Source organism: Epinephelus lanceolatus, chromosome 14, assembly GCF_041903045.1.
Source record: "Epinephelus lanceolatus isolate andai-2023 chromosome 14, ASM4190304v1, whole genome shotgun sequence".
Classification (NCBI taxonomy): domain Eukaryota; kingdom Metazoa; phylum Chordata; class Actinopteri; order Perciformes; family Serranidae; genus Epinephelus; species Epinephelus lanceolatus.
In genome coordinates, this window is record NC_135747.1 from 34,871,479 (window position 1) to 34,899,458 (window position 27,980).

Consider the following 27,980-nt stretch of genomic DNA (forward strand, 5'->3'; position numbering starts at 1 on the left):
CATTGTTAAACCGGCAAAATACCTGCATAAGTTTAGTGCTAATTTGCATGCTAATAAGCTCAACAAAGAATCCAAACAGGGTAAACATTAAACCCGCTTGCCATCAGCATGTTAGCATTATCACTGTGACTACGTTAGCATGATGTTGTTAGCATTTATCTCAAAGCAGTTAGTACTTATTTTTTTCTACTTTATGCCAGTGTTCATATAATGATTAGGTATACTTCACAGGAAGTGTCGCCTACTGTTTGTAAATGGTATTGCCACACTGTAGTTGCTTTTGTTCTTTGGCGTCATGGCCGCAGTTTACATTGCTTCCTTTCAATTCCTCTCCTCCACTACTTATTTTTTTGAGTTTATTTTAACAAAAACATATACTATATTCTATATGTATCATATATATATATAAATCACTGCCCGGAGAAAGCTGACTGCTGAATTAATGGAACGAAAACTCTGACACAGACCTGTCATACAGGTGATGTATATGAAAGTACAGTCAACCTTCATATATTTGTGTCGGACAGCTGTCAAAGGTTAATCTGTGGGCTTCACTCGGAGCAGTCTCTCTCAGCTTTACACGCTATACATACATATTTATATATCTATATACATGTATATGGGTCTTTTATTCATATGGTGTTACATTTTGCTGTGTAATTCTAAATGTATTTTCTGTGTATCATACACATCAATCACTGCCCGGAGAGAGCTGATCTCTCCAGTTAATGGAACAAAAACTACCTGTCATACAGGGGACATATATGAATGTACATTCAGCCCACATTTATTTGTGTTAAAAAGCTGTCATGGGCTAATCTCTGCTCGTCACTCTCGGAAGAGTTTCTTAGCTCTATACACTTTACTGCTAAACCATAGAATCTCACTAAATTGAAATATTTGTAATTCAGTATAATATCTACAGTCTACAGAAGCCCACACATGTGCCCCTTTCTCTCTCTCTCTCTCTCTCTCTTTAAATATCATTAAATCAGTTTCCGTCTCCAGTCGAGATTCTTGCTGTGTAAGATGGCTTTCAAATGGAAAGGTGGTTTCTCACATCTCGGAGCTTTTAAATGCAGTAATTGTGTTCAGGGAGGAGAAGCACAAGGACTGTGCCGAGCTGCAGGACAGACTCAACCCTGGATCTACAGAGGAAGATGAAGGTTTTTCCTGACCTGCTTCAAAGAGTAGTCGTCTCTGTCAGCGAAAGAGACGGCCAATAGGTCGATACATTGACCGATATTAGCATATCACAGGTATATTGGCGCAAGAGAAAGAAATCGTTATACAGAAATGCAAAAGATGCGTATGAGGTCGTTAAGAATGGGCCTCATGTAGCAATACATCATGAATTCCTCTTATATTTCCCTTATTTCCCTGGAAGACAACTCCAGACGCACCAAATGTTCTTAACCATCCAAAACTGCTTTTACCCAGGTGTGTTCAATGATGAATCCTATGTGTTCATAAGTGACCTATTAGCATGTGTTCATGCCCCCTAAACACTACATAAGGGCAGGCGTTGTGTTGTGACTCTGGCATACGCCCAAGAACTGAAGAAATGTCACCAAAGAAAAGGTTGTAAGAAAAAGAAGAACTTCAGCAGCAGACTTAAAACAAAGTGTGATTTTCCAGTGTTTGTACTGGTGTTACAGGAAAATCCAATACCAGCAACAGCAAAATATTTATGATGCTGTACATGCAGTGTTAGCTGCGGTGGTGGAGGAAGTATCCAGATCCTTTATGTAAGGAAAAATACTGCCACCACACTGTAAACACACTCTGTTACCAGTTTAAGTCCTGCATAGTATATGTTATTTAAGTTAAAGTATGGAGGTGCAATCAAGAAAATATGTATTTAAGTATTAAAAGTAAAAGTACTTGGTGCAGAAAAAATTACATGAATTTATTTAATCAAAATATTTTGAAGGAAAAGCAGTAGGTCCTCATACTTGAGATACTGGAACCATTAAATGTTTTTACATGAAAATTTATCACATGATTAAAATATTTCTGTTAATAGTTTCGGCTGTACTTTAGACAGACTTTAGAGTCACCAATCAACCTGCATGTCTTTGGACTGTGGGAGGAAGCCGGAGTATGCGGAGAAAACCCACACTGACACGGGGAGAACATGCAAAATCCATGCAGAAGGGCTCCCTCCTGGGATCAAACTTCTTCCTATGAGGTGACAGTGCTAACCACTGCACCACCGTGCCACCATGACAGCAAACATGAAACAGTAAAATAAAGCAGATATCTAAAGTAAAAACAGGACACAGGACAGAAACTAAACTCCAAACCACAGAGATTCAGTTAGAAGCTACCAAAGTCTTGAGAGCTGAACACAGAGATTGTTAAAAATGCCTGTCTCTCTAGTCTCCTGCAGACAGAGGTGAGTAGTGTCTCGCAACACACACGCTTGTTTGGCATGGCTTTACTCGGCGCGGCCAAGAGCGACAATGGAAAAAGGGGTATAATTCCCTCTGTTGTGTTGTGTATAAAAGTAGAAAATGGTATGAGATCATTGTACTCAAGAAAAGTAAAAGTTCCTCAAATTGTGTAAAAATGGTGTTCCTAAAACTTAAAACTTGAATTTCCTCATGTTGGACAAACAGTATGTGGACTGTGTCTCACCAAAGAGAAGAGCACAAAAAAAGAAAACAATGGTGGAACCCAGAAATCAATGGGTAACTAACCAAATAAAAACAAATCGTGGATACGGACCAAAACAAGAGGTAATTTGTTCGTATTATGCTTCCTGCACGAGGCCCACTATTACAAATAGGATAAGAATCATTTTATAACTCAGATAGCTATGTTCAACAGGTCAGATAGTAATATTCAGGTGGATAATGATGACGAGGAGGAGGATGTGGCCCACACATAGAATATGGAGGACAGCTCCGCATGTTCATGCAGCCATAGTGCCAAATGAAAGACAGCGAGGGAGTGGTGACAGCCAGAGAGGTAACTCCAGTGGAGGGAGGCAAAGGAGGAAATGTGTCTTTTCATTTTGTCACATATTGCGAGTTTTCACAATGAACACAACAATAAAACACATTGAAATCAGTGTTCAAGGTTTCTGTGCGTAATGATTTTTTTCGGACGATGGAAAAAAAACTGACTCAGTGTGCAAAGGCTTTGAATCTGGCTCTTCAGGACACATTTTCAAAAGGACAATCTGACATATTTCACAGTGAAAAACTCACCACGCTGTGTATCTGTGGCTTGCGTCTCTTTGCCAAGTCTATGATATTGATTCCATTGTAGTAGAGGTTTTCCATGCAGCCGTGGAAGTTCTTCCTCAGGAAAGTGCCAGGTTTACCAGGCAGTGGGATGCCTCCAAAACTCAGCTGTAACACAGAGAAAACAGAAAACATCGATCCATCATAAATGTGGGCAGAACATGCACATTCCTGTGTGCTATATATAAAATGAAATGCACATCCTGTTCTGTACATTACTGTATCTTAAACCATTAGCATGGTAACAACATAACGGTCTCAAAATACACGCACACACACATATTCTCACCAGTTGCTGCCTGAACAGCTGAGCCAGTGATTCAGTAAGTGAGAAAAGAACTCCTACTCACTGGATCCAAACATACACTGTGGATACAGTGTTCTGGTCCGGGGCTGTTTTTCACGGTATTGCGTATGTCTTTTACTTCAAACAAAGGGAAATCGTAACGTAACAGCAGTTTGGGAAAGATGTTTTTCCTTTTTTAATAAGACAATGCCCCCGTGCATAAAAAGTGTCTCTTTAAGAAAATGTTTCTCCATTTTGGCGTGGAAGAGCTTGGCTGGTCTGCGTGTAGCCTATCAAACACCTCTGGGATGAACTGGAACTCTGACTGCCAGCCAGACCTTATCACCCAGCATCATGTGTTGGACCTCACTCATGCTGTTCAGGCTGAATGGAAGAAAATCCCTGCAGCCAGGGTCCAAAATCTTTTTGAAAGCCTTCCCAGAAGAGTGGAGGCTGTTACAGCAGCAGATTAAGGCCTGTTTTGGAATAGCATTACTGCCAATCTCATGCTGGCAACATTTAGGTGTCCACATACAATTGGTCAATCCAGGAGTACATGTGTATGTTGTATTTTACCACTGGCTGCGATTGAAAAAAGGGATAAATAGGGCTGCTCTCTGAGAGTCGAAGATTTGAATCATCAGTTAGGGACCCCCCTCAGTCGGCTGAGATTCTTCAAACCAAGCAGTGCTTTGTTTTTTTTTTGATTTTTTGTCAGGCACTACGCAGCGTACTTCTGGGGACATTTCGGTCCCAGAAGTTGCTACAGAGTCAGTGCTCCAGGCTTTCATGCTGCTCTCCGGGGTAAAATCCTGACACTATGTCAACGTTGCCCCATCCTCTTGGTGAAGACAAGCAGCTGCGGACCGAGAGCCAGGGTGAGTCTGAGTGAGATGGAAGCAGCTGCCTGGAGGAAGAGAGGCCACGCTCCCAGATAACGTTATCTTCTGCTTAGAAGTGGTGAATTCACAGCTCACAGCAACTCAGTACGATACAGTGTCTGGCTTTTGTTTGATATCTGGTGTCGGCATAAAATGATGTTGCACATTTCCAAATCGTCCAAACCACAGATAGTACACATTAGCTCGGAGGGTTAACTTGGCTTGTTTACTGTATTATGTGAACGTCAAAAATCTGGCAGTATGGGGCGTCCAGTGGCTTAGTGATTGGGAGGGCGTCCCATGTGCACGGGCACTGTCCTTGCGTTCGGTTCCAGCCTGCAGCCAGTTGCTGCATGTCATTCCCTGTCTCTCTCCTGCTTTTATGCTTAATCTGTCCTGTCAAATAAAGGCAAGAGTCAAAAACATAATCTTTAAAAAGAAAATCTGGCTGTTCAATACTTCATAGTCTATATGGAGAAATGAATAGTTAAGAATTCATATAAACAGCCAAATTTGATTGGACTGACAAACTTCTAAGTCGGGTACAGCCCTTGTTATATGTTTTTGGAATTGGCCCTCACTTACCGTTGTTGTGCCTGTCAAGCTTTTCATTCTCGTGTTCTATATGCAGCTTATAGTAACTGCGGCAAAGTTACTGTTAGAAATTTGTGGTAATTTTCCAACAAGAAAAAAGCAGCTGGCTTTTAACTTCTCGCTGTTAATCGTTGATTTTGGCAGCTGAAATGACAACTGTTGCTAGAATATTTTATCTGCTAGCAAGCTAGCAAATTAATCATAGCTAGCTGAGCATGGATGTAAAAAGAGAACTGGACAAAGTGTTGGAGGCAGGGCCCAATTCATTACTGAGAAAGTTGCTCAGTGGTGTATGAAGCCAAAAATGTTTGACTGCTGTGTGTAAAATCACCCGAATGTTCTGCTTTGTTTCCACACTGTTTGGCCTATAGAGCAGGTGCACTAAAGATGTCTGTCACCCGACTGGCTAACGGTTTAGCCGGTCGGTTAAGCCCGCTGCTAACTTGAATGGGGATGAAATTATTTAATCATGTGGCTCTTCTGGACTTTAAATAATGTTATCGGACTGGTTGGATCAAGTCCTGATAGTAAAACAAGTCATTTTATGGGGGTTGAGACGGGCATAAAAATGGGACACAAGCCTTCTTGGGCCCAATGGCATTACCAGATATGAAAGATGTAATTCCACTGTTTGGCCACTATGTCACTATGTGGCTGTTTTTGGGGGCTTGTCGCTCAGATGGTTGAAAACAATGTCCAGTGCCTCGTTTCCACATACCAGTCAACCAAGAGTCCATTAATTTCCATTAGAACCTCCGTTATCTCTGATGTGTTCTTTGTCTATCCAAAATTTGCCTCTTGCACACTAAATAATTTTTAAATTATTTTTCCCCCCTTAGATTTCAGATAGGCTACATGCACTGTGCCACAGGAAGATAGCGTTAAAACAAAATAGCAAACAGATTGATGAATATAATACAGCTCTCACAGAGTGCCCCATGGATGATGTTTTTCAGTCGACTGAAGCAGAAGTTAGTATCACACTGGTTGCCTCGTCAAAAAGCCAATAGGATTTTTCAGTTGAATTTGGTGTTATCGCTAAAAATAAGCTCTGTGGCGAAGAAATGTTTATGAAACCTGATGATCACTGGAGCCTAAATGCAACTGCCAGAAGTAAGAAGCTAATGTTAGGCTATAAACTTGTTAGCAACTGCCTTTTTTTCAGACACATAGAAGCTTCAAAGTTCACGTATGGGGTATTTACTGACATAGTTTATGCCCCAGAACAAAACATGAAAGTCTCATAAGCTTGTATTAACCACAGACCTTATTTCAGGCATCTAACCAAAAACTCATTGACTCTGAGACGAGGGAACAACAAGTGGCAAAATGCTAACTCATTTCCGTGTTTTAGGGACTCATCTCTGAGCACTCTAGTTTACATTTTTTCAAAGTGAAAAGTGCAACGCCATGTTTGGCTAGCTAACGCTGGTAGCATGCTAGCTGTGTATAGTGCATGCATATTGGCTCATATACCTTTTAACAAAATATTTGACAAACCTGGCTACACACTTAACAGGCCAACCCACTCACTTATTTGTGTCCATGCATTATTGGTCCTGTTTTTGTCTCTGAACATGAATTTTCCCGCAGACTGGATGGCCATCAGACTTTTCTGCCATTTCTGTGGTGTTTCTATCAGAGATGCATTTTCTTGTGTCGAACACTAGGGGGCGTGCTCTATGTATTATGTGGAAATACGAACACTAAATAAAACTGTGCAAACAAGGTGTCATGCTGGAGAATAATGTAAAAGAGTTTTATATATGCACTTAATGACTACATAAACTATATGCCACGTTACGGTGGCCAAACTACAAATGGACAATCACCGACTGGAGGAGAAGTTTAGTGAACACTCAGTCAATGGGTCTCCAAGTTAGAGGGCATATTTAATGATCTCTTCTGTTAGAATGTTGTTTGAATATGTTCAGAACATTGAAACTCAAGAAAAAAAAAAAAAAAAAAGTTTTCACAGCATCCATTGAGAGGTTGAGAGTCCTCTTGTTAGTCCTCTCTGTTATTCCTTTGAGACAACAAAAATAACTTGTCTCCGCATTTCTGTTCCTCTCTTTTCTCTCATTCATTATGGAGACGTCATTTCAAAACATGCCTCTTCCCAAGGGCTTGCTGTACACAGACGAGACTCTGTTTACTATAGTACTCCAAGGCTCATCACTGTGTTATTAATGATAGGTTTGTCTGGCCCTCGCTGGATGAATTCATTAGAAGATATATTCACATTTACAGAGCTGCAGTTACGTAATTTAATCATCCTGTGTGGACTCACCTCGTAGTCAACCTCCAGTGAGTGCCCTTCTCCTTTGGTTTGGAAGTGCTGTGTGTGGGAGTCCACTGTGAGGTTAACCTGCTTGTTGAAGCGCTCTATGTGAACAGAGTGCCACTGCTGGTCATCCAGCAGGCTGCCTACAGTGACGGCAACACGGCCGCTGCTGAACCTCAGCCTGCTGTCGTCTGCAGAAAAACAAAAGAAACAGCAGGAATGCAGTGAGCGGCTTTACATCTTTCACGGTGAACCTGTAAATGTGTGAGGGCAGACTGGCAGGTGTCCAACAAAGCCAATAAATACCTCCAATTATGTCCTTTTCATTCACTTAGATTATGTATGCTGGAATAGAAACCAACAAATTGGTACGAAGGAGAGTGTGCACTGCTTAAATGGTTGTTTGCACAATGAATTACTCAGTCAACAAAAAAATAATCACTTACCATTCAGATAATTAAGTGTTTAAGTCATATTGCTGATTTAAATTTTTGAGATGCGTCATTTCTTATTATCTGTTTCACACTGTTATGGATCAGAACAATCTGATTAGACAACCCAATCACCAGACTGGATGTTTGAAAACCATGGATACATTTGTACGTTATTATGTGGCTGATAAGATGAAACTTTACGCTTTTTTGCATTTCAACAATGCTCTGGGTAACGTGGTTAGGTTTAGGCACCAAAACACTTGGTTATGGTTAGGAAAAGATCATGTTTTGGTTAATAATACCCACAATTCCTGCAGAAAACACAGAGCTTTCTTGGTAAAAAAAAACAACCCCTTTTTGAGGCACTACCCTGACAGAAAGTGCAGCGATGTCTTGGTAAAAAACGACCACTGTATGTGCCCCTAACATTTCAATAATGCTGTGAGTAATGCTGTTAGATTTAGGAACCAAAAACACTTGGTTAAGGTTAGGAAAAGATCATATTTTTGGTTAAAAATACCCACTTTTGGGGGCACAATCACTGCAGAAAATGCAGTGCTTTCTCAGTGAAAAACAACCCCTTTATGCAGCTCTACCCTGACAGAAAGTGCTTGGTAAAAAACAGCTGCTGCTTGTGGCCCTTTCCCTGGTAAAAACACAGCTGGGTCTTTCAAAAACACCCACGTTTAGTGGCTAAAAAGCTGGAAATGTAGCCGTGACTCACCGAAAAACAACTGGTTTTGACATAAGAGCTTTATTTATATAGCACCTTTAAAAACAGGGCTTGCAAAGTGCTTGGATGGACAAAGCAAAAGCAGAAACAGAATACTCAGCAGGCAATACAGTACCAAAGAGCCAGAGACAAATTTACGGTAAAGTTAAGATAAAGTTAAAGCAAGAAGGCAAAAAATGCAAAATGCAAAACACAAAGTGTCAATACAAATACATATAAATAAAAAGACAACATCACATAAAAGCAAAAGGCAAAGGCAGTAAAACCTTTAGAGTTTAGCCATGGCCTTGGATCAGCCAGAGGAGCCCCACCTCAGGATCTAAGGCTGCAAACTGGCTCATACAGGGTCAACATTTCTGCTTTGTAGCTTGGGGCCAGACAAGCTTTAAAAGTGATCAGTAAAATCCTTAAATCAGGTCTAAAATGAGAACAGGGAGCCAATGGAGAGAAGCCAGGATTGGGGGGGATGTGATGTCGCCTAGTTGCTGCATTCTGAACTAGTTGGAGGCCAGAGAGTGAGATTCAGTTGATGCCAGAAAGGAGGGATTGAAGTCTGGACAAAATTAGTGTGTGAATGACTTTTTTCCAAGTCTGAGTGTGAGATCTTTGATTTAATTCTTGAGACAGTTTTTATAGGCAGGAAGCAGGACCGGACAGCTTTTTTGATTTGTGGTTGGAAGCTTAGATCAGTGTCAAATATTGGTCCCAGATTTCTGGCACTGGGCTTTACATTAGCAGACTAGGGACCAAGGCCACTCTCAGAGGGGCTGATAAGGTTTGGGGGACTGAACAATATGATTTCTGAATCTGAGTTATTGAGTTGCAGGAAATTTTGTACCAGCTAAAGGATAAAAGATGGGCCTCGTGCAGAATAAGTCCAGGTTGTTGATGTAGGGGATCCCAGTGGCTGCACAGTTGTCTTTCAGCCAGGTGTGTAGAACAAACAGTCAGGCCCACCTCTTGATTCCTCTGTTGTGGGTGGGGCTGGTGCCTGAAATAATGATCCTGTTACCAGTGTCCAGAAGTGCACTGAGGCGAGACTGAAAGTCTCTCGTTGTTTGTTGGTCTCTGCAGTGGTTTGCAGCTTGGCAGCTGTCCCACCGAGGTTTCACGCCAACCACCATCCCCTCCACCTCCCTCTGACAAACTCAGCTCATACACCACGTTGATTGCAGAAATTTACAATGCCAACATTTTCTTCTAGTGACTGGGCTGCATTGGAGGATACTTACACCTCTACATATTTTTTCAGCCGGACTACAGCGTGTGAGGCCGGCCCTACATACACACACGTCTGTCCATGAGTGAGTGACGAGTGAGTGATGAAGTTACACCATTGTTCAGAGTGACAGATGATGTGAGTGTTGGTATTTCCCCACTGACGGTTGCTGTATCAAAATGAATAGGCACTGACAGGCTGACAGAGCCGTGGACACTGACAGTCTTGTTTTCCTGTATTCATCATTGTCTGTAAACCAGTGCAGCACGAAAGCATGGTGGAATTAGCAAGCTAGCTAGCTAAATAGCCAGCTGCAGTCAAAATGGCAGTTTTAGACGAAGTAAAGAGAGAATCACCTCATGAACTTTATGACACAATCTTTAAATTTACTTAAACATTATTGACTATTATGTGTTACAATGCCAGAACTGGTGCTGTCACTGCTATGAGGTGAAGGTGGAAATAAGACGTTAAACTGGATGCCAAAACCTTAGTAACAACACATAACTGGAGGTCGATCAATTGATTGGTTTGAATTATTAATTGGCACCCAATTAATCAGTGGGGGGTTGGTAAGAGCCACACAAGGGTACACAATGGGATTTTAAACTGACCAGTCAATAGGTCACATCCCTTTGTGTGTACGGTCCATTTTTCCAGTGTTTTGTTTATTGATCAAGTCACAGTCTCAACGAAAAGGTGATTTTCTCCATACAGTGAATTTCTTTAAAAACTGCAATCCAGTCGTCCTTTAAAGGGGGCTCACCTGTAGCCACCTTCATGTGATGGCTGTCTTGCTTGCAGCCAAATGTACTTTGTAAATGTATTTGTCTTGGGTCATGAGAGTGTCCAGAGTTTGGCTCAAGTACAATAAGACAAAAGACGAATCAACTTCTATTCCAAAGATGTTCCTTATTTCTTTGGCAATCTCTTGCCAATATGGAGAAATTAGCGGGCATCCCCCAAAAATATGAAAATGGTCTGCCATTGATTTACCACACGGCCTCCAGCATTCATCCCCGCATTCAAATTTCAGTTTCGGAGTCACAAAATATCGCCAGGATCTTGAATTGGTGGTCCTAGCTTGATCTTCCCAAATACCATTCCAATCATCTTCAGATATCTTCAGGCCTGATTCCCTCTCCCATTCCTGTTCAACCTGGGCAGTGGAATAATTTTTGGAATTTCGTAATTTACTATTCATTCGTGATACAACATGTTTGTTGTCTTTATTCATATATACATCAGTGAATGATTTAATCAAACTGGGTTCACTGTCCTCTGTTTGTTTGATTGCTTTACTGAAGTAGTCTCTGACCTGGATATATCTGAAAATAAAAAATCATTTTTTTTGCGAGGTTATAAATGTTTGAAAGCCAGTGAAAAGACTGCAAGTCATTTCCATTAGCTATAGTGCAGTAAGCTGTTCCACCATTTTGTGCCCATTGCCTAAACCGCATATCTAGACTGGAAGGAATAACCCATAGGATGCTTTACAAACATACATCATCAACCAGAGCTAAAGAGGGGAAGGCTGTGTTAGGGCCAGGACATGCGCCATGCCTTTAACCCCTGGTAATGAAAGACAGGGCACTACTACATGGAGGCAGGTTGCATCTGACGTTGTTTAGTGACCACAACCACCAACATATCACCACCTACTTACCGGAAATCCCGAGTTCTGAGCTGATCTTCCTTCAGGCATGTTTTTAAATGTATATAAGCCTAAAAAATTGCCTGTAGGACAGATCTGAACCTCTGGGGTGGCCCTGCAACTAAGGTGATCAACTTCTTCTCCATATTTACAATAGACTCATATTTACGGAAGAAGGGAAATATATCTGACGTGCATGACTAGTCTTTCTTGTCACATGCGTGCTCCTGCGCTCCAAAAGTTAAACTCAAGACACAGCAGTCGCACCCTAAAAAATAGTTTCTACACGTCTACATTGGAAACTATGGGTGGGGGAAAAAAATCATTACAGCATAGTATCTTTGTGTAGCAATATTGTGCCGTCACACAGTGCCAAGAATAATTTTTTTTAATTGTATAAATATTAACATGACAAATACAAATTAAACTTTAGGTAACCTTTTAGAACATCAATTGGTTTTTCAGTCCACTAGATACATGCATGTGTACTGGTCCATAAATGTTCAGTGGTTGCAGCTCCAGAGGAAGCAGGTCCCCTCTGCTGTGTAAGTAAGTGCATTGTTCTTCATTTTAAGATGTATTTAAATGAATTTTTGGGCTAGTCCACAACAACGAGGCAAAGTTCATGACTGACTGAATGCCGCCACTTCCTGTTTCAAATGAAAATCCCTCAAGCGATTTATACATGGTCCAGCAATGTAAGTTTTGACATAGTTTTGTTTACTTCTCGCCGGACAAATTCAGCAATTTGAAGACACAACTTGGGTCCCAGGTTTGTCCTGAGAAAACTGTTGTCATCATTACTGAGTGGAACCGAGGTGAGACTTACAAACGACAACCACCACACTGCTGCAACACCTCTCAATCGTGACTGTGAGACTAAATTCTGGTGGAAATAAAAAATTGATTTTCAGGGGAGAGAGAGGCCGGGAAAGAGCAGCTCACCTAAGTTGAGGTAGAGGTCCAATCTTCCTCGGTGAAGCTCCAGGGTGATGTAATCTCCTCTCTGCCCCTCTCCATGCAGTAACACACCCTCAGCCTGATGGCTCTTGAAGCGCAGAGAAATCACGTCCTTCACCGTTGACATGGACTTCTGGTTGAACCGATACAGCAAGGAGCTTCTGCCGTCAAAGTCTGCGACGTATGACTCTGCAGGAGAGAATCACAGTAAATCAGTGTTGGTCTTTCAGTGAATTATAAGAAAAAAATACATTCATGTAAACATTGCAATCGCTTTTAAAATGTAAGCAGTGTCACGGTCTGGAAAATTGATCTTGCAATGTATCGATTCATGAGCTGATTGCATCGTTAACAGGCCATTTCATTTTCAAAATAATTTGCCGTTTCATTTTACTGTTGATTACTTAATCACATGCATGTTAAAACACAAGACAATGTGCGATGGTCAATAACAAATGTTTACTGTGGCACCAAGGAGGAAAAGGAAGAGAGAGAGAACGTGATCTAACATGAGATGGTATTGATCCGCTTGAGGCCAGCATCGACACCCAAAACAAGATTTAGTATCATGGTATCTATGTTGGGAATCGATCGGCCCACCCCTTGTGAAATGCTATTTAATTTAAGGCATCACCACCGGCTGCAGTAATACGTATTAAATTCAATTTATTTTTTAATATAACACCACACTAATCCATGCAGCATTACGGCATCAAAACAACCAAACAATTAAAAATGTTTTTAAGCAGCAGTAACAGTCCACAGCAGAGGCGAAACCAAATAACTGCACAGGTTTATCGGTCTTTATACAGTCTGTCGTGAGGCGTGCAGCTCTGTTGATCACTGTAATGCAGCAGCATTGTGAGTGAGTGAGAAAGGAAAAGAGTGCTGCACCCAAACCAAATACCTCCCTGTCAACACAGAGAGAATCTCAATCTCTGCTGCACCCTCTCTGTTCGACTCTAATCACAGGGTGTCTACAGGAAACTTCAGTTTAATGCTTTCTAAGAACCTTTTCAAGATAATTTTAACCAAATTTAAGACTCGTTCACGGACAAATTATCTTTTTCTATGTATTCAAGCATTGCACACCAGTGTGATTATTAGAGGGGATAGGTTGAGCTACATTTTATCCGACAAGTAAGTGCAAAAATAAATTAAAAAGACAGTATCAGGGTTCAAAGATCTATCAAAAAGAAATTAAAAGACAGATAAATCAAATTAGATCAAATATTTGTGGTAATTATTTCCTGACAAATTTAAATTTAAGACTGTTTAATGACTTTTAAGGCCTGATATTAATCGAACTGAAGACGTTATATGGCTGTTTTAAGGGAGCTGAGGACACCCTGCAAACATAATGTGCGATTGTTTTCAGGGAGTCTTAAAGAGCAGATGTGAGATCAGTGTCGGTGTCACCTTTATATAATCCTGCTTCAGAGAGAGACGCTCCTACATAGATTAGAGTCTGTAATGCAGCAGCAGAGTGAGCTGCATGGCAACGTAACCTTTCTCAGTCTGTCTTGGAGGATTAGTCGTTTCTGAATTTTAAGTCATCCATCAGCGATATTTTAATTAACAAGGTATTTTGAGAAGTTTTTAAGCACATGAATCCAAAAACCATTGACCAATGCAGGACAAAGGAGTACAGCATAAGTTTTATACCTGCTTATCCAACATTAACCCTGAAAGACCCCAGAATTTTTTCATAGGGGTGACCAGGTTGGGTCACTGAAAATCTTGGGGTGGCACACAAAACCAAAAGCCATAACTGAATGGGACTAGCACTAAGTGGGCATGGCTGTAAAAAGGAGACTCATGGGCACCCTTAGGACACATTTTCATTTGGATATCTTCGGGTCAGAGTTCTAGGGACCCCTTTGAAAACGGCCATGATGGTTTTTTACATCACCCAAATTTAGCCAAACACTGGAGCATAATTTATCCCACTTCCTGACAAGTGAGCATGACATGGATGGTACCGATAATAGACTGTATGAAATAATTGATGAAGCCACCATGACGTTGTCCACTGGTTTGTGGACTCCACTACTTCTGTATTACAACCATTGCCATTTTGGCGCTTTCAAGCCAGACGTGACCATATTTTGGACACGTGAAGGAACACGGGGTGGATCTGACTCACAGACTATGGCGATGCCTCGTAGAAAGTCTGTCACTCTAGCTTCCCCACTCAAGAGGGCGGCTGTGGCTCAGAGGTAGAGTGGGTCACCCACTAATTGGAAGATTGGCGGTTTGATCCCCAGCTTCTCCAGCATGCGTGTCAAAGTATCACTGGGCAACATCCTGAATCCCAGATTGCTCCCGATGGCTGTTCATCAGTGTGTGAGTGCGAGTGAATGGTTAATGAGTAGCAGGTGGCACCTTGTATGGTAGCCTCGGCCACCAGTGTGTGAATCTGTGTGTGTGAATGCGTGAATGTTACATGCAGTGTTTACTTTGAGTGGTTGTAAGACTAGAAAAGCGATACACAAGTTTACCATTTTTACCATTTAAATATGCCTAACTTATTTATTAGTTATCAAAAAAATCAACCCCTGGCACAGCTGTCATGAAGAACAAAATTAGCTTTAGAGACCGAAACCTTTTTTTGTTCCAGGCTGTTTATTCCTGCTGTAACGTTGGGCATTTTAACATGGGGGTCTGTTGGGATTAGCTCCCTTCTGGAGCCAGCCTCAAGTGGTCATTCAAGGAACTGCAGTTGTTGGCACTTAAGCCCATTTATGCTCAACGTTAAATACGGATCCGGATACGGACGGAGCCTTCTGACCATGCTCTGCATTCATTTCGTCCGTATTTCTGTACGTTTCCATAAAGCTTAGGGATATGGGCCAAATGGAGCAGTACCATCGGAAACCGTGGGGGCAGTGTTGCTGTCACTACCCGATACGTAGCTCTAGTGAGACACGAAGAAGAAATAACAATGGCGGAACTTTTGAGGAAAGGTTGTGAGAGTTAGTTAGAAACACAAAAAAAAGCTTGCTGGCTGATTCCTGTAGAGAGAATCAGCCAGCAAGCTTTTTTTTTTTTTTTTTGTGCAGGGTGACAGCTAGTAGCTCTGCCTCACTCACAGGCACGCTGTGCGACTTGTCGTGCTGGATGGACTGGAAATGACGCTCGCCGTCAGTTTCTCTCATCAGCAGTACTAGAGAAAAGAATTCTCCGTCCTCCAGTTGCGATGTATTTAACGGCCTCACCGACCACCGCCTCCTACAACGCTGCCTCTGTTTTTGTCTTTTATGCAAGAGGTACATTATCAATATCTCCTCCACAGTCGCCATGTTTGTTTTTGAGTTTGTTGTTGTCATAAACTTTTGACGCTGGGCTGCCCCCTGGTGGATATATTGGTTAACATCCATGCCAACGTAAAGGACGCATGGAAGTTTGTGGGCAGTGATGGTAACATTGTCTGAAACGGACGTATACATTTTCGTACGTAAAGGGAGCATAAATGGGCCTTTACATGTTGGAGGTTGCCGCTTGGTACCAAAGGATGCCTTAGTTTTAAAACATACCACTACCTTTATGCTAGCTTAAAACACAGCCTCTCAATCAAGGTGGTGATCCCATTAGCAAGTGCACCTTACACATAATGGGACTATTTCACTTCTCACATGTAATAAATACTCACAGAAATATAACGTCTTTCATGATTCATTAGAAGTAAGTTCAAAATATGTTTTCTCTGGTATTTTCTGGCCTTTTTTCCTTGGCTTTGTTTGCCTACAGAGCAGCTTGTTGAGCAGAAACATCATCTGAATGGTGTGAAATATATCAGGGGATACGTGTTGCATCATTCAAGTACAGGACTGTATTTATTATTTAGGATATGTACTGTTATGGGGCTATATAAGCAATCAACCCTGCAAATGAACCCTTAGTTGTTGTGTGTATTTATTACAAAAATGGAAACCGTGCTCCCAACTACAGGAGGATCAATGTTGCAACATTACATCACTTCCCTAAAAACCATGTGCATCAGAGGCCTCCTACAACAACATCCGAAAGGTCAATTTTTTTGGCTCATTTTTTCCATATTTGGGCTTTACAGGGTTAATACACTTGGCCACTGTGTGGTGGTTGAGCATCATAAAACTGATCAGTGTGGGCTATTCTGGCAGTGTTTCACAGTGCATTAATCCACTGGCTCATCTAGTTAGTGCTGCTTCACAATGCGTGGGAGAGGTGTGTCAGTGAATCCCCATTACATGTATTTTATTGAGGATTGCTCAGGATATAAATGTTTCCGTGTGTCTTCACAGCATCTCTTTATACTGTACAGACACACAGGTCCACTTTGTTTTTACATCTAATCACAAAGTATATAATTATTTTAATGTAATGTTTTATGATCACATCTTTTAAGAGAATAATTAAATTATGTTCCTTCAAGAATTCATTACCTTAAGATAATTAATTGTAGCCACGAAGCAAGGCAGTAAGGCAACAGAAGCTGGCGGTATGTGATGCTCTTAAACCAGCGGTGTCTTGGCGTGCATCCTCACAAGCTGATGCTCCAGAAAAGCAGCCGTTCTCACATATGTTCCCAGGATTGGCACATCCAGGCTACGGCACCTTGATGACTTCTTCTGTTTGAAAGGCACATCTGGTGCATGCTTCACTGAAGGCAGCCTGTGTGTGCTGCACTTAGCTACTCCTTTGTCATTTTTACTGTGCCTGTTATGTGGGACACCTTCTTCTGTCATGGCAGAGAACAAAGGCTCCGTGATATGACTCTGTAGGAAAGTATAAAGTCATGCTATTCTAAGATAATGAGGAATTTAAGGAGCGAGAAGCAGAACACGTTTAACGCATATCTTTACGATTAGATAGGTTAAAATAGGTTTCTTTACACGAGACAAACACATTATTATGTAGTAGTGGGAGAGATAAACAAGCAAACAAAATTAGGATTTTGGTATTATATTTGGGAATTAGGGCCAGGCCATATATCCATATTATGTCAGTGTTGTCATTAGGGGTGGGCGATATGGCCCTAAAATAATATCACAATATATTTCAGAGTATTTTTACGATAACGATATTCTTGACGATGTGACAGATCAACAACAACAAAAAAATATTATTAATTTAAGAAAATAGAATTGCAGCAATCATCACGTAGGTTTACATTACCAAAGGTTTATGACAAAATTACTTGACGACACAGACTCCCGTGTGCGCAAGACTAGAAGGAAGAGGGAGAGACGCTGCGCTGCTGCCAGAGGAGCCGCTGAATGAGTTCCCTCTGAGCCGTAAGCCACTAAAAGAGTCTGAGAAGTCCGGGGCTGTTCATAAAACATTCAGGAGGCCACAGTTTATTCCACACTACTGAAGCTGCTCCTCTTTCTGGAACCACCGTGGAGTCTGTAATAATTTTGCTTTCAGCCATGCTTGTTGTTGCCATGGGTAACAGTATGACGTCAATATGTCAACAAGTCGGAATATTCCAAGTATCACAATACGAATTTTTCATATCACATTAAAAATTATAGCAGTATTATCGTGAACAAGATGATATGGTACACCCTAAATAGAGACTAGATACCCTCTTAGATTTTGGATATCATAATATTGTAAGTGTTTCCCTGGTTTTACAGGCTGAATTACAGTAAAGTGATGTGATTTTATGATCTTATCAGATTGTTCTAGCTGTTCTGTTATTTGCCTTTACCCCTTTGTTGTTATATCCGCTGGGGATTTATACGTTATTCTGGTACGCACAAACAATGTGATAGAAACAGATATGTATTCTACACAAAGTTGCTTGTTATTATTCAAGGAAAAAAATGACATGAATGCGTTTTATGTTTCCTCAAATCACTTTGTATCATTGTTGAGGGCCACAAGATAAAAGTTGCTAATTCTGTCTCCAACACAGTACTTTGATTTCACTAACTAGTCGTTCAATCACTCCACATTATTGAACAGTGATCACTTTATTCTGATCTCCCCTACTGAGTGGAGGAGGAGCGAGAGCCGTGAGACAAAAGCAAAGTGTGCCAGCTGGATTCCTTCCAAACCACTGAAAAATAAAGTGTTGTACCTGTGGTTTATGTGTTAATTCCTCGGGTTTAAAAAAATCCAGTGGAAATACTGAGAAAAACAAAAAGTTCTACCTTGTATTTCAGTGAATATTTGTCCGTTTAAGGTGCAACGTGCTGAAAGTATCAACCATAGCTTTCATAAAATTTTAACACAGTATTTCATAGTTATTTAAACAGATGGTACACAAATGAACGCTCCATATCCCTGCTGCTTTGAGGGCAACCTTAAGACACAAAAGCTCAACAGGATGCATTGTAAGTATATAAATAGATATATAAAAACACACTGAATGTGATAAAGCAGTGCAGCATCACTCAGATGTGTGATCACTGGCGGCAACTGTGGATGTGGATAAATGAAAGAAAACAATTGACAGTTTCTGGGTGGTAATGCGTTATGTATAATGTAATAATATCACCACAGATTTTGTTGGTAATGCATTATAGTCCTTCACTGCTGCTGAAATGTATATTACTGTCACCCACAACATCGTTTGTACACACTTTGTCGCCTTTTATACCATGTTTCCCGACTTTCCGGTCTTAATCTGTTACTTCCCCCCTAAAACTACGGCTTTAATCTCATAATATTTCTACTTTATTCACATAGATGTGCGACTTTATTCTCATAGATTTACAAATTAATTCTTGTAAATTTATGACTTTATTTGTGTAATAAGGCTTTTTAGTAGATATATGACTTTAGTCTTGTAGATCTGCAACTTAATTCTCATAGTTTTATTACTTTATTCTTGTAGATTTACGACGTTATTCGTGTTGATTTATGACTTTATTCTTGTAGATGTGTGACTTAATTCTCAGAGATTTACGACTTTATTCGTGTAATATTATGACTTTTTTTGTCATAGATTTACAACTTTATTCTCATAGATTTGCGACTTCACAATGCGACTCTTGTAAAATTATGACTTTATCCATGTAATATTATGACTTTATTCTTGTTGATTTCTGACTTTATTTGTGTAATATTATGACTTTTTTATCGCAGATTTACAACTTTATTCTTGTAGATTTGTGACTTATTTCGTGTAGATGTACGACTTTATTCATGTAATATCATGACTTATTTCTTGTAGATTTATGACTCTATGCCTGAAATCTAAGATAACTTTTTTGGCATTGGGAAATTAAAGTAGCTGGAAATAAATAAAAGTTGTATAAGTTTCATTAAGAAAAAAAACTTATATACATACATGTATGTATGTATATATATATATACAGTACAGGCCAAAAGTTTGGACACACCTTCTCATTCAATGCGTTTTCTTTATTTTCATGACTATTTACATTGTAGATTCTCACTGAAGGCATCAAAACTATGAATGAACACATGTGGAGTTATGTACTTAACAAAAAAAGGTGAAATAACTGAAAACATGTTTTATATTCTAGTTTCTTCAAAATAGCCACCCTTTGCTCTGATTACTGCTTTGCACACTCTTGGCATTCTCTCCATGAGCTTCAAGAGGTAGTCACCTGAAATGGTTTCCACTTCACAGGTGTGCCTTATCAGGGTTAATTAGTGGAATTTCTTGCTTTATCAATGGGGTTGGGACCATCAGTTGTGTTGTGCAGAAGTCAGGTTAATACACAGCCGACAGCCCTATTGGACAACTGTTAAAATTCATATTATGGCAAGAACCAATCAGCTAACTAAAGAAAAACCAGTGGCCATCATTACTTTAAGAAATGAAGGTCAGTCAGTCCGGAAAATTGCAAAAACTTTAAATGTGTCCCCAAGTGGAGTCGCAAAAACCATCAAGCGCTACAACGAAACTGGCACACATGAGGACCGACCCAGGAAAGGAAGACCAAGAGTCACCTCTGCTTCTGAGGATAAGTTCATCTGAGTCACCAGCCTCAGAAATCGCAAGTTAACAGCAGCTCAGATCAGAGACCAGATGAATGCCACACAGAGTTCTAGCAGCAGACCCATCTCTAGAACAACTGTTAAGAGGAGACTGCGGGAATCAGGCCTTCATGGTCAAATAGCTGCTAGGAAACCACTGCTAAGGAGAGGCAACAAGCAGAAGAGATTTGTTTGGGCCAAGAAACACAAGGAATGGACATTAGACCAGTGGAAATCTGTGCTTTGGTCTGATGAGTCCAAATTTGAGATCTTTGGTTCCAACCGCCGTGTCTTTGTGAGACGCAGAAAAGGTGAACGGATGGATTCCACATGCCTGGTTCCCACTGTGAAGCATGGAGGAGGAGGTGTGATGGTGTGGGGGTGTTTTGCTGGTGACACTGTTGGGGATTTATTCAAAATTGAAGGCACACTGAAGACACACCTCCAGGCTGTGTAAGGGCTATTTGACCAAGAAGGAGAGTGATGGAGTGCTGCGGCAGATGACCTGGCCTCCACAGTCACCGGACCTGAACCCAATCGAGATGGTTTGGGGTGAGCTGGACCGCAGAGTGAAGGCAAAGGGGCCAACAAGTGCTAAACACCTCTGGGAACTCCTTCAAGACTGTTGGAAAACCATTTCAGGTGACTACCTCTTGAAGCTCATGGAGAGAATGCCAAGAGTGTGCAAAGCAGTAATCAGAGCAAAGGGTGGCTATTTTGAAGAAACTAGAATATAAAACATGTTTTCAGTTATTTCACCTTTTTTTGTTAAGTACATAACTCCACATGTGTTCATTCATAGTTTTGATGCCTTCAGTGAGAATCTACAATGTAAATAGTCATGAAAATAAAGAAAACGCATTGAATGAGAAGATGTGTCCAAACTTTTGGCCTGTACTGTATATATATATATACATATATATATATATATATATATATATATATATATATTGAACTTTATCAACTCATTTAATTTTATATTTACATGTACTTATATGTTTATATATGTAGCTGCAATCAGAGGCAGTTATACAGTTTAAGTTCATTTTTTGTGATAAAAACAAGAACAATTTATGTTTTAGGAAAGAATATGATTTGTTAATAAATAAAAATAAATAAATTGATAAACATTTGAACATAAAATCTGGTAACATATGTCTGTCTTATATTTTCATAGAGGAACTAATGTTCTTTTGCTGTGGGTCGGGTCGGTTTTGTTGCTACACTGTATATGCATGCGGTGCCAGGAGGAGCAGAGCACCTGTGATCTTTAAGTTATTTTGCTGTGCATTTTACCAAGATTTGGACTACATGAGACTTGTTAAGCCTGAAGTTTCTTTTCTAACTTCACTTGAGTTAATGCGGCCAATGAGGCATGCAGAGTTATTTTATGTTTTAATTACGCTAATTAGATATGCTAACGAAGCTCATGCGATAGCTGCGTGATAGCTAACGTTTTCATTGGATGTATATGTACATTGTATTTTCTGTATCTATTTGTTTTAATCATTCTCTATGAGAATGCTCTGTATTACTTTTGACTCATTATGGTTTGTGTTTTTTATTTTATCTAGTTCTCACGGCATGTTGGACGGCATGTTGGACGGCATGTTGGATGGCATGTTGGATGGCATGTTGGACGGCATGTTGGATGGCATGTTGGACGGCATGTTGGATGGCATGTTGGACGGCATTTTGGATGGCATGTTGGATGGCATTTTTGATCGCATGTTTGATATCATGGATGTGCAAATAAATGCCCGTTACACTTTGAGCTCATACTTTTAACTGGAGGGGAGTTATAATATATGTATTTGCTCATTCATTTATTTCAGAATTGATTTCATAGGAATATATCTTAACTATTGTTTAGTTAAAGTTAAAAATCAAGAGATAGAGAGATAAGAAAAGTTGGCTACAGCAAGAAGATGTGGAAAAATTAATTACATGCCATCATGAAATCAATTTGATGTTTTGAAGGCACAGCAATTTCACTGCCAATCAATATTAGGTTGGATAATACAACATTTGCCTGAGTTAACATGACTGCTGGTACAAACTGGGCCCACTTTCGCTCTACCATCTGAATACAGATCCAGAGAAAGATAATTGAGTCTCTATACACCTTTAATATACACATTACTGCTGATTATTTAACAAAAATCTCAGAGCACCAATAGTCAACTCTACAATATAGTCGTACTATCCACATTGAGGCATTTGGTCTAAAGCAGTGGTTCCCGGGGTCCAGATTTCTCCTTAGTCATCAGTTCAAGGTCCACACAGTTTAACACATTCAGAGTCATACTTGTGATTGACCATGCAGTCGAACTGTCTCTGTTGGGTAGCTGTCCGTTAGTCACTCACTCTACAGCAGGAAACGGCACTTCAAAATGAAAACTCGCTGTACTTCAAAATAAAGTGTGTTTTTTAACAAACCTGACACATTCATGAGTCACTTGTGGTCCAATCAGAACGGACCCATGACTCACTTCTGGACCACGACCCACCAGCTGGGAACCACTGGTCCAAAATATTGTGGTGTTTGATTTTCTCCACATCACAAAGCCCTAATGTGTGTGACTGCAAGCATTAACAGCACCAGTGTTATAGTATCAGTCATGCAATTACCTGAGCTGCACTGGGCATGTTTTTACATCATCTGTCTCCACTTTGTGTTTTTGTAGGTTCCTCTTACAAATCAAACCGAACTCTGCAGCAGCATTAATCAAGGAAATCAGCTCCACTCAGCGCTTTGTAGTTTTGGGAGCTGCTACAGGCTGAACAAAGTAACACAGGCTTGCTATCTTAACTAGCACAGACCTGTCAGGAGGTTTTTTTTCTTTCACTTTTCCTGTTAAGTAGATAAAGTCTATAAAAGCTACATAAAGTGTTTTCACTCTGCATGTTCAAAATAATATTCTCTTCTACTGTGAAAAGTTGATGTTAATTGACGACTCAGACCCAGGGCCTGGGTATTGCCAGATGTTTTAACACACGTCTTAAACTGCTGACAAAGTGCATTTAATTTTTAGTCTTATTCTGGAAGTGTCGAACGTGAAGAGATCACTGTGCATATATGTTTCACACTGAGGCTGTCAGGTTTTTGATTCGTAATTTCACTGCTGTCTGGAGTATCAAACGGTGTTAAAACCAAGTGAAGAGAAAATAGTCCTCATTACTCTCCATCAAGAAAGTGTAGCTGCAGAGCCAGATGTGTAAATGAACGAATCCGTCTAGGTGGTGGAGCCGCGGTAGTTTGATGTGTGCAGTGCTTTCAGAGTATGCTATTAACTGCAGGGTGTATGTTACTCACTGTACGAGCAGCCGTACACCTCCACTCTGAGGCCCATCCAGCCACTGGGGTTCCAGTCGAGAGGGACAAAACGCAGGAAACGCGTTCTCACGGGGTGGGACAGCTTGTTCTGGACAACGGCCTCTGAATTCACATTCCCCACGAATTTCTACAGGAAAAAAGAGGGACAAAGATTGTGGTTATGATCAAAGGCTCCATTGAGAAATGAGTAAATGACCTCAGATCAGAAGGGAATATTAAAGGCACAGTTCCCCAGAAATGAGAGATACATACTAACTGCCAACCCTGTCACCGTAAACATTACTGGCACCCTCCCCAGCTGAGCTTTAACAGTAGCTAGCTAAAAAGGTCTACTTTGCTGCCCTTCAGTTGACGGTACTGGATTGCGCACCAACTGCTTCTGCTGTGAGCTGGCTAGCGGCTTCGCTCATTTGGCGATAACTGCATTACTAGCGGTAATTGCCAAATGATAAACATGTTGACTACTCTCCAGTCTTCCCCCCAGGTTGCCCTGGTGAGTAAGCGGCTCAGTTTTGACCCTCTAACCCTGTTTAGCACTGTTAGCCCTGTTAGCACTGTTAGCAGTGTCAGCAGATCGCACTTCTCTCCCACAAGACTACAAAAAATATTCTAGATGCTTCACTCCTATGTGTGAAATGTTCAAAAGATCACAGAACTCTGTCTCACCAGTTCCTGCAATGCCACAGGTTGCAAACTTTTTGTGGTCATTTATTTGACTTTTCGCTCAGGCCTTTAAGAAGGAGTTTCCCCCCGCCCCTTTAACTGCACTATTTGGGGTGGTTGACTGAGGTAGAGTGAAGGATAGGTATGGAGTTCAGGTCATCTCTCATCTCTCAACATTGCTGCTTCAATTTTGGAAATGTGAGAAGCTCCCATCATTTGATATGAGGCTGAAGGAATTATGTCATGTTTCACATTTAAGGAAAATTAGATTCAACCCGTCAAACAGAGAGGGACTCTCTTAGAAAATCTTGCAGCTTTTCATTAGTTTGATTGAAGGTTTAAAGTGAATGGGTAATGGTTAGACAGGTTAACTGTACCATGATGTCATATGTCAGTTTCCTTTTTTGTCTTTTGTTTTTTCTTTTGCTGTTGGTATGTTTCTTTCCGTATTTACACTGTTCTGCAAAAAACAATAAGCTGTTGTTAAATAGTATTGACAGCACAGATAGTGGTGCTGACACAATTACAATGCAAAAGGGGTTTTGTGGCTCAGAATAAAGCCATTTACTCACCGGGCTAACTTATGGGAGACTGGAGGTGGCCACTATGTTTCTGCAGCAACCCCGTTCTGTCACCGGGTGAGCTTTACCAGAGGTAATAGCTGAATGAGCGGCCCTGCTAGTCAGCTCCCACCCAAGGCTAACATTAACTACCCAGTAGAGACCAGAGGGAGGGCAGTGGGCATGATGTTTCCACATGTTAATACAGTCCCAGAAAATAAAATAAAAGTAAAGGACAAGACATTTACAACACAAAACATTAAATTTTAACCACCACTAAATGGACAGTGCTTTGAAACATGCCGCTAAACCTCTCTGAGTCAATGGAGTGGTGGACTAAAAGGTAAGGTCTCTTCTATTTCACATCATTTTGCATTTAAAAAAAAAATAAATTAACAGGTTGGTTATTGGTTAATGGGTGTCAGGCTACTGAAAGCAAAATTAACCAAAACTGACATCCCTTTTTTCAAATGTATTTTTTTAGCACTTTAAGCCCAACAAGCCGAGTGCCATCTAGTTCCATTATACTGGAAAGAAGGCAGACACCTCTATGGCCGATATCTCCAACACTCAAATAGACACACAGCACCACAGGTATGAGAAAAATATGGATTTTTAATTCTGGGGGTGAACTGTCCCTTTAATATCTTCACCATTGAGTAGAAAAGTCTGCTTTTTTAGCTGAATACTTGAAATACAAGCACAATAAAAACCTAAATCCTTGAATAGCACAGGCAAAACAAAGTGCTGACAGGGTGAGCCCAAGGGCAATGTCTTCTTCCTATCCTTGGACATACTATTTGATGTAAGGTGATAAGAATCATCGTGTGGTGTTGAAATATGAGAATATCCGCTCAAACAGGTCCATGTGAGATGGAGGAAAAATCACCAGCAAGGCAGCCGGGGGGCAATAAGGGCTCTCGTATTGTGTTTTCTCCCTGCAGAGCTAAAAACAAAAACCTCCGAGTACAATTGCGAGATGTCATTCCTCTTTTTCTCTTTCACCCCTCCCCTACTTCCAGTCTGCATCAGACAAAGCCAGGGGACATAAACAGAGAAACAGAGAGAGCGCGAGGAAACAGAGACAAACAACCTCTCCTCTCAGCTGACTGATTACCAGCTACGTCCTAACCGATTCTAGGCAGGTGACATATCAAATCAATAAGTACTCCCACTATAAAGAACCAAAAAATATAGATCATTGACAGCAGAGCTCCAGGCTTTTGTGAGCGGTTCAACAGAGTCAGACAAGCCCAATAATTCAACTTTCCGCAACAGCAGAGACACAATTACCAGCGGCAGAAATGACCATCCGATGCTTTTAGAAGCTGCAAAGCAGAAGCATCATTAAATGCACCAGGATGCTGCTTCTTGGTAGATAATCAAGGCAACAGTGTGACTGTTAAGGCTGTTATTGTGATTTATGCCACCGCTTTCCCATTTTGAGCCATTTACTGAGCGAAGCCTCGTGGCTGAATCTTAACACACGAAAACGAGCCAGGCTTATTTACACATGCACAGTAATTCACGTCTGCACAGGAGGGATTAACAAATGGCGCTGGGGCTTATACATTCGGTCAAAGCAAATGTAATACTTTAGCACTGCAAACAGCTTTTAGAGCAAACGAAACATCAGAAACACATTGGCCTTGGAAAAAAAACAAAACAACCTACAACATACATATTCACAACATTTGGGTTTTCTTAATGCCATCAACCAAAAAAATCAAATGCAGCCGTCGTTTTATGGGGACTGATGAAAAGCACGCCGCTGCGCCTGTCACACAGGGCTCTAACCATGACCTTGTTATTTGCAGGCTTTGTGTGAGACACGCTGCGGTAGGAGACTATTTGATTGTTCCGCATTCAAAAGCTGTAATCTACAGTCTCTCAGAAGCTCAAACCTTCAGCATTTCTTTAGAGCACATTCATATGAAATATTCATCATCAGATAAGCAACAATCAGGAAGAAAATATAAAAATGTTTGGAATAAAAACACCCTTACTAATTATTTATTGGTGGAAATCTTGGTTGATCTTCTCCCCTGGGAAAATGCAGTTTGATGTGATTTGAGTGACAGTGTTGGCAACAAGTCACAAGACACACATGTGGAAACACATGACATCACCTTCTTCCAACAGAGCCGCGCCCACTTCAAACAAGTGTGAAAAGCAATGATGAAAACACAGAAATATAATCATCTCTAAGGTGAAATAACCAGAACAGCTGTAACTTTGGCAGAAAAATGTGGGACGCCATTGCAACATTAAAGTAGATGTTGCAGTGTGTCTTTAAAAGTGTCATTTATAATGTTGACATTAGAATTTTAAATAGACACGGCTTCTTTATTTAATGTTTTAAATTTTTTTTTGCATGTCTATTCTTTCTGTTTAACTCCTATATTTCCACACAGATGCAGTTAAACACATGGAATCAGGCAGACAGTGGATGGTGAAACAAATCACACATGACAATTTATTAAAAATGGAATCAAATATATTAAAAAAACAATAATTTCATGTTTATTATTAATGTGATTTTTCTATTAATGACCAGTAATTGTCCAGTTTTCTCCCTGCCCAAGGGAGCTACACGATACTGGCTGTAACATCTGTCTCGGAAAAAATGCAAAAAATTAAAATATTTTAATTGTGAACGGCAATGCTGTCGCAATTACTGTTGCTTTTATTCTCTGTCGGCCCTGAAGTTATTTTAGCTTTGCTGTCTATTGTCTCCCTGATTCCATGTGAGTGCAGCATCCGTATTGTGTAACGGGGCCAATTATACAGCAGTAATATGTGTAATAAAGTCAAATGTACATTTGTAATACTAAGTATTATACCGTTCTGTACCGCTACATTCACCTTGGGGGTACCCCACCTACAAAGGGGTGTCTCCCGCCTTACCTCTCCCCTTTTGCTGTTGTACTCCATGGGAGAGGTAAGTGACATTACTCTTGAAGTAATTTCCATGTTAAGTTAAGCTGTTTATAAGTTCATTTTACAGCCTAAATTTGTGCAGGGTCTCAAGTTATATGGTGTAATTGACAAAGTTTTTGATTCTTATCTCTTACTGTCAGGTGTGTTTTCTGTGTTTTATTGTACTTAATTGAATGTAACATGGCCGCCCTTTCGTTGTTGTACTCCGTGGGAGAGGGGCTCAAGTTTATATGGTTGTAACTGACA

General features: G+C 40.5%; 1 protein-coding gene across 1 annotated transcript in view; it reads right to left on the bottom strand.

Annotated features, from left to right (window-relative positions):
• cntnap5a (contactin associated protein family member 5a) overlaps nucleotides 1-27,980 on the bottom strand; it is a 188,688-nt gene that overhangs the window by 105,052 nt on the left and 55,656 nt on the right. The window contains exons 4-7 of the mRNA XM_033617802.2: nucleotides 23,551-23,698; nucleotides 12,282-12,485; nucleotides 7,303-7,487; nucleotides 3,216-3,359 (exon numbers count right to left, since the gene is read on the bottom strand). Coding sequence (XP_033473693.2) covers nucleotides 3,216-3,359; nucleotides 7,303-7,487; nucleotides 12,282-12,485; nucleotides 23,551-23,698 — 681 coding nt within the window. The remainder of the gene's footprint in view (nucleotides 1-3,215; nucleotides 3,360-7,302; nucleotides 7,488-12,281; nucleotides 12,486-23,550; nucleotides 23,699-27,980) is intronic.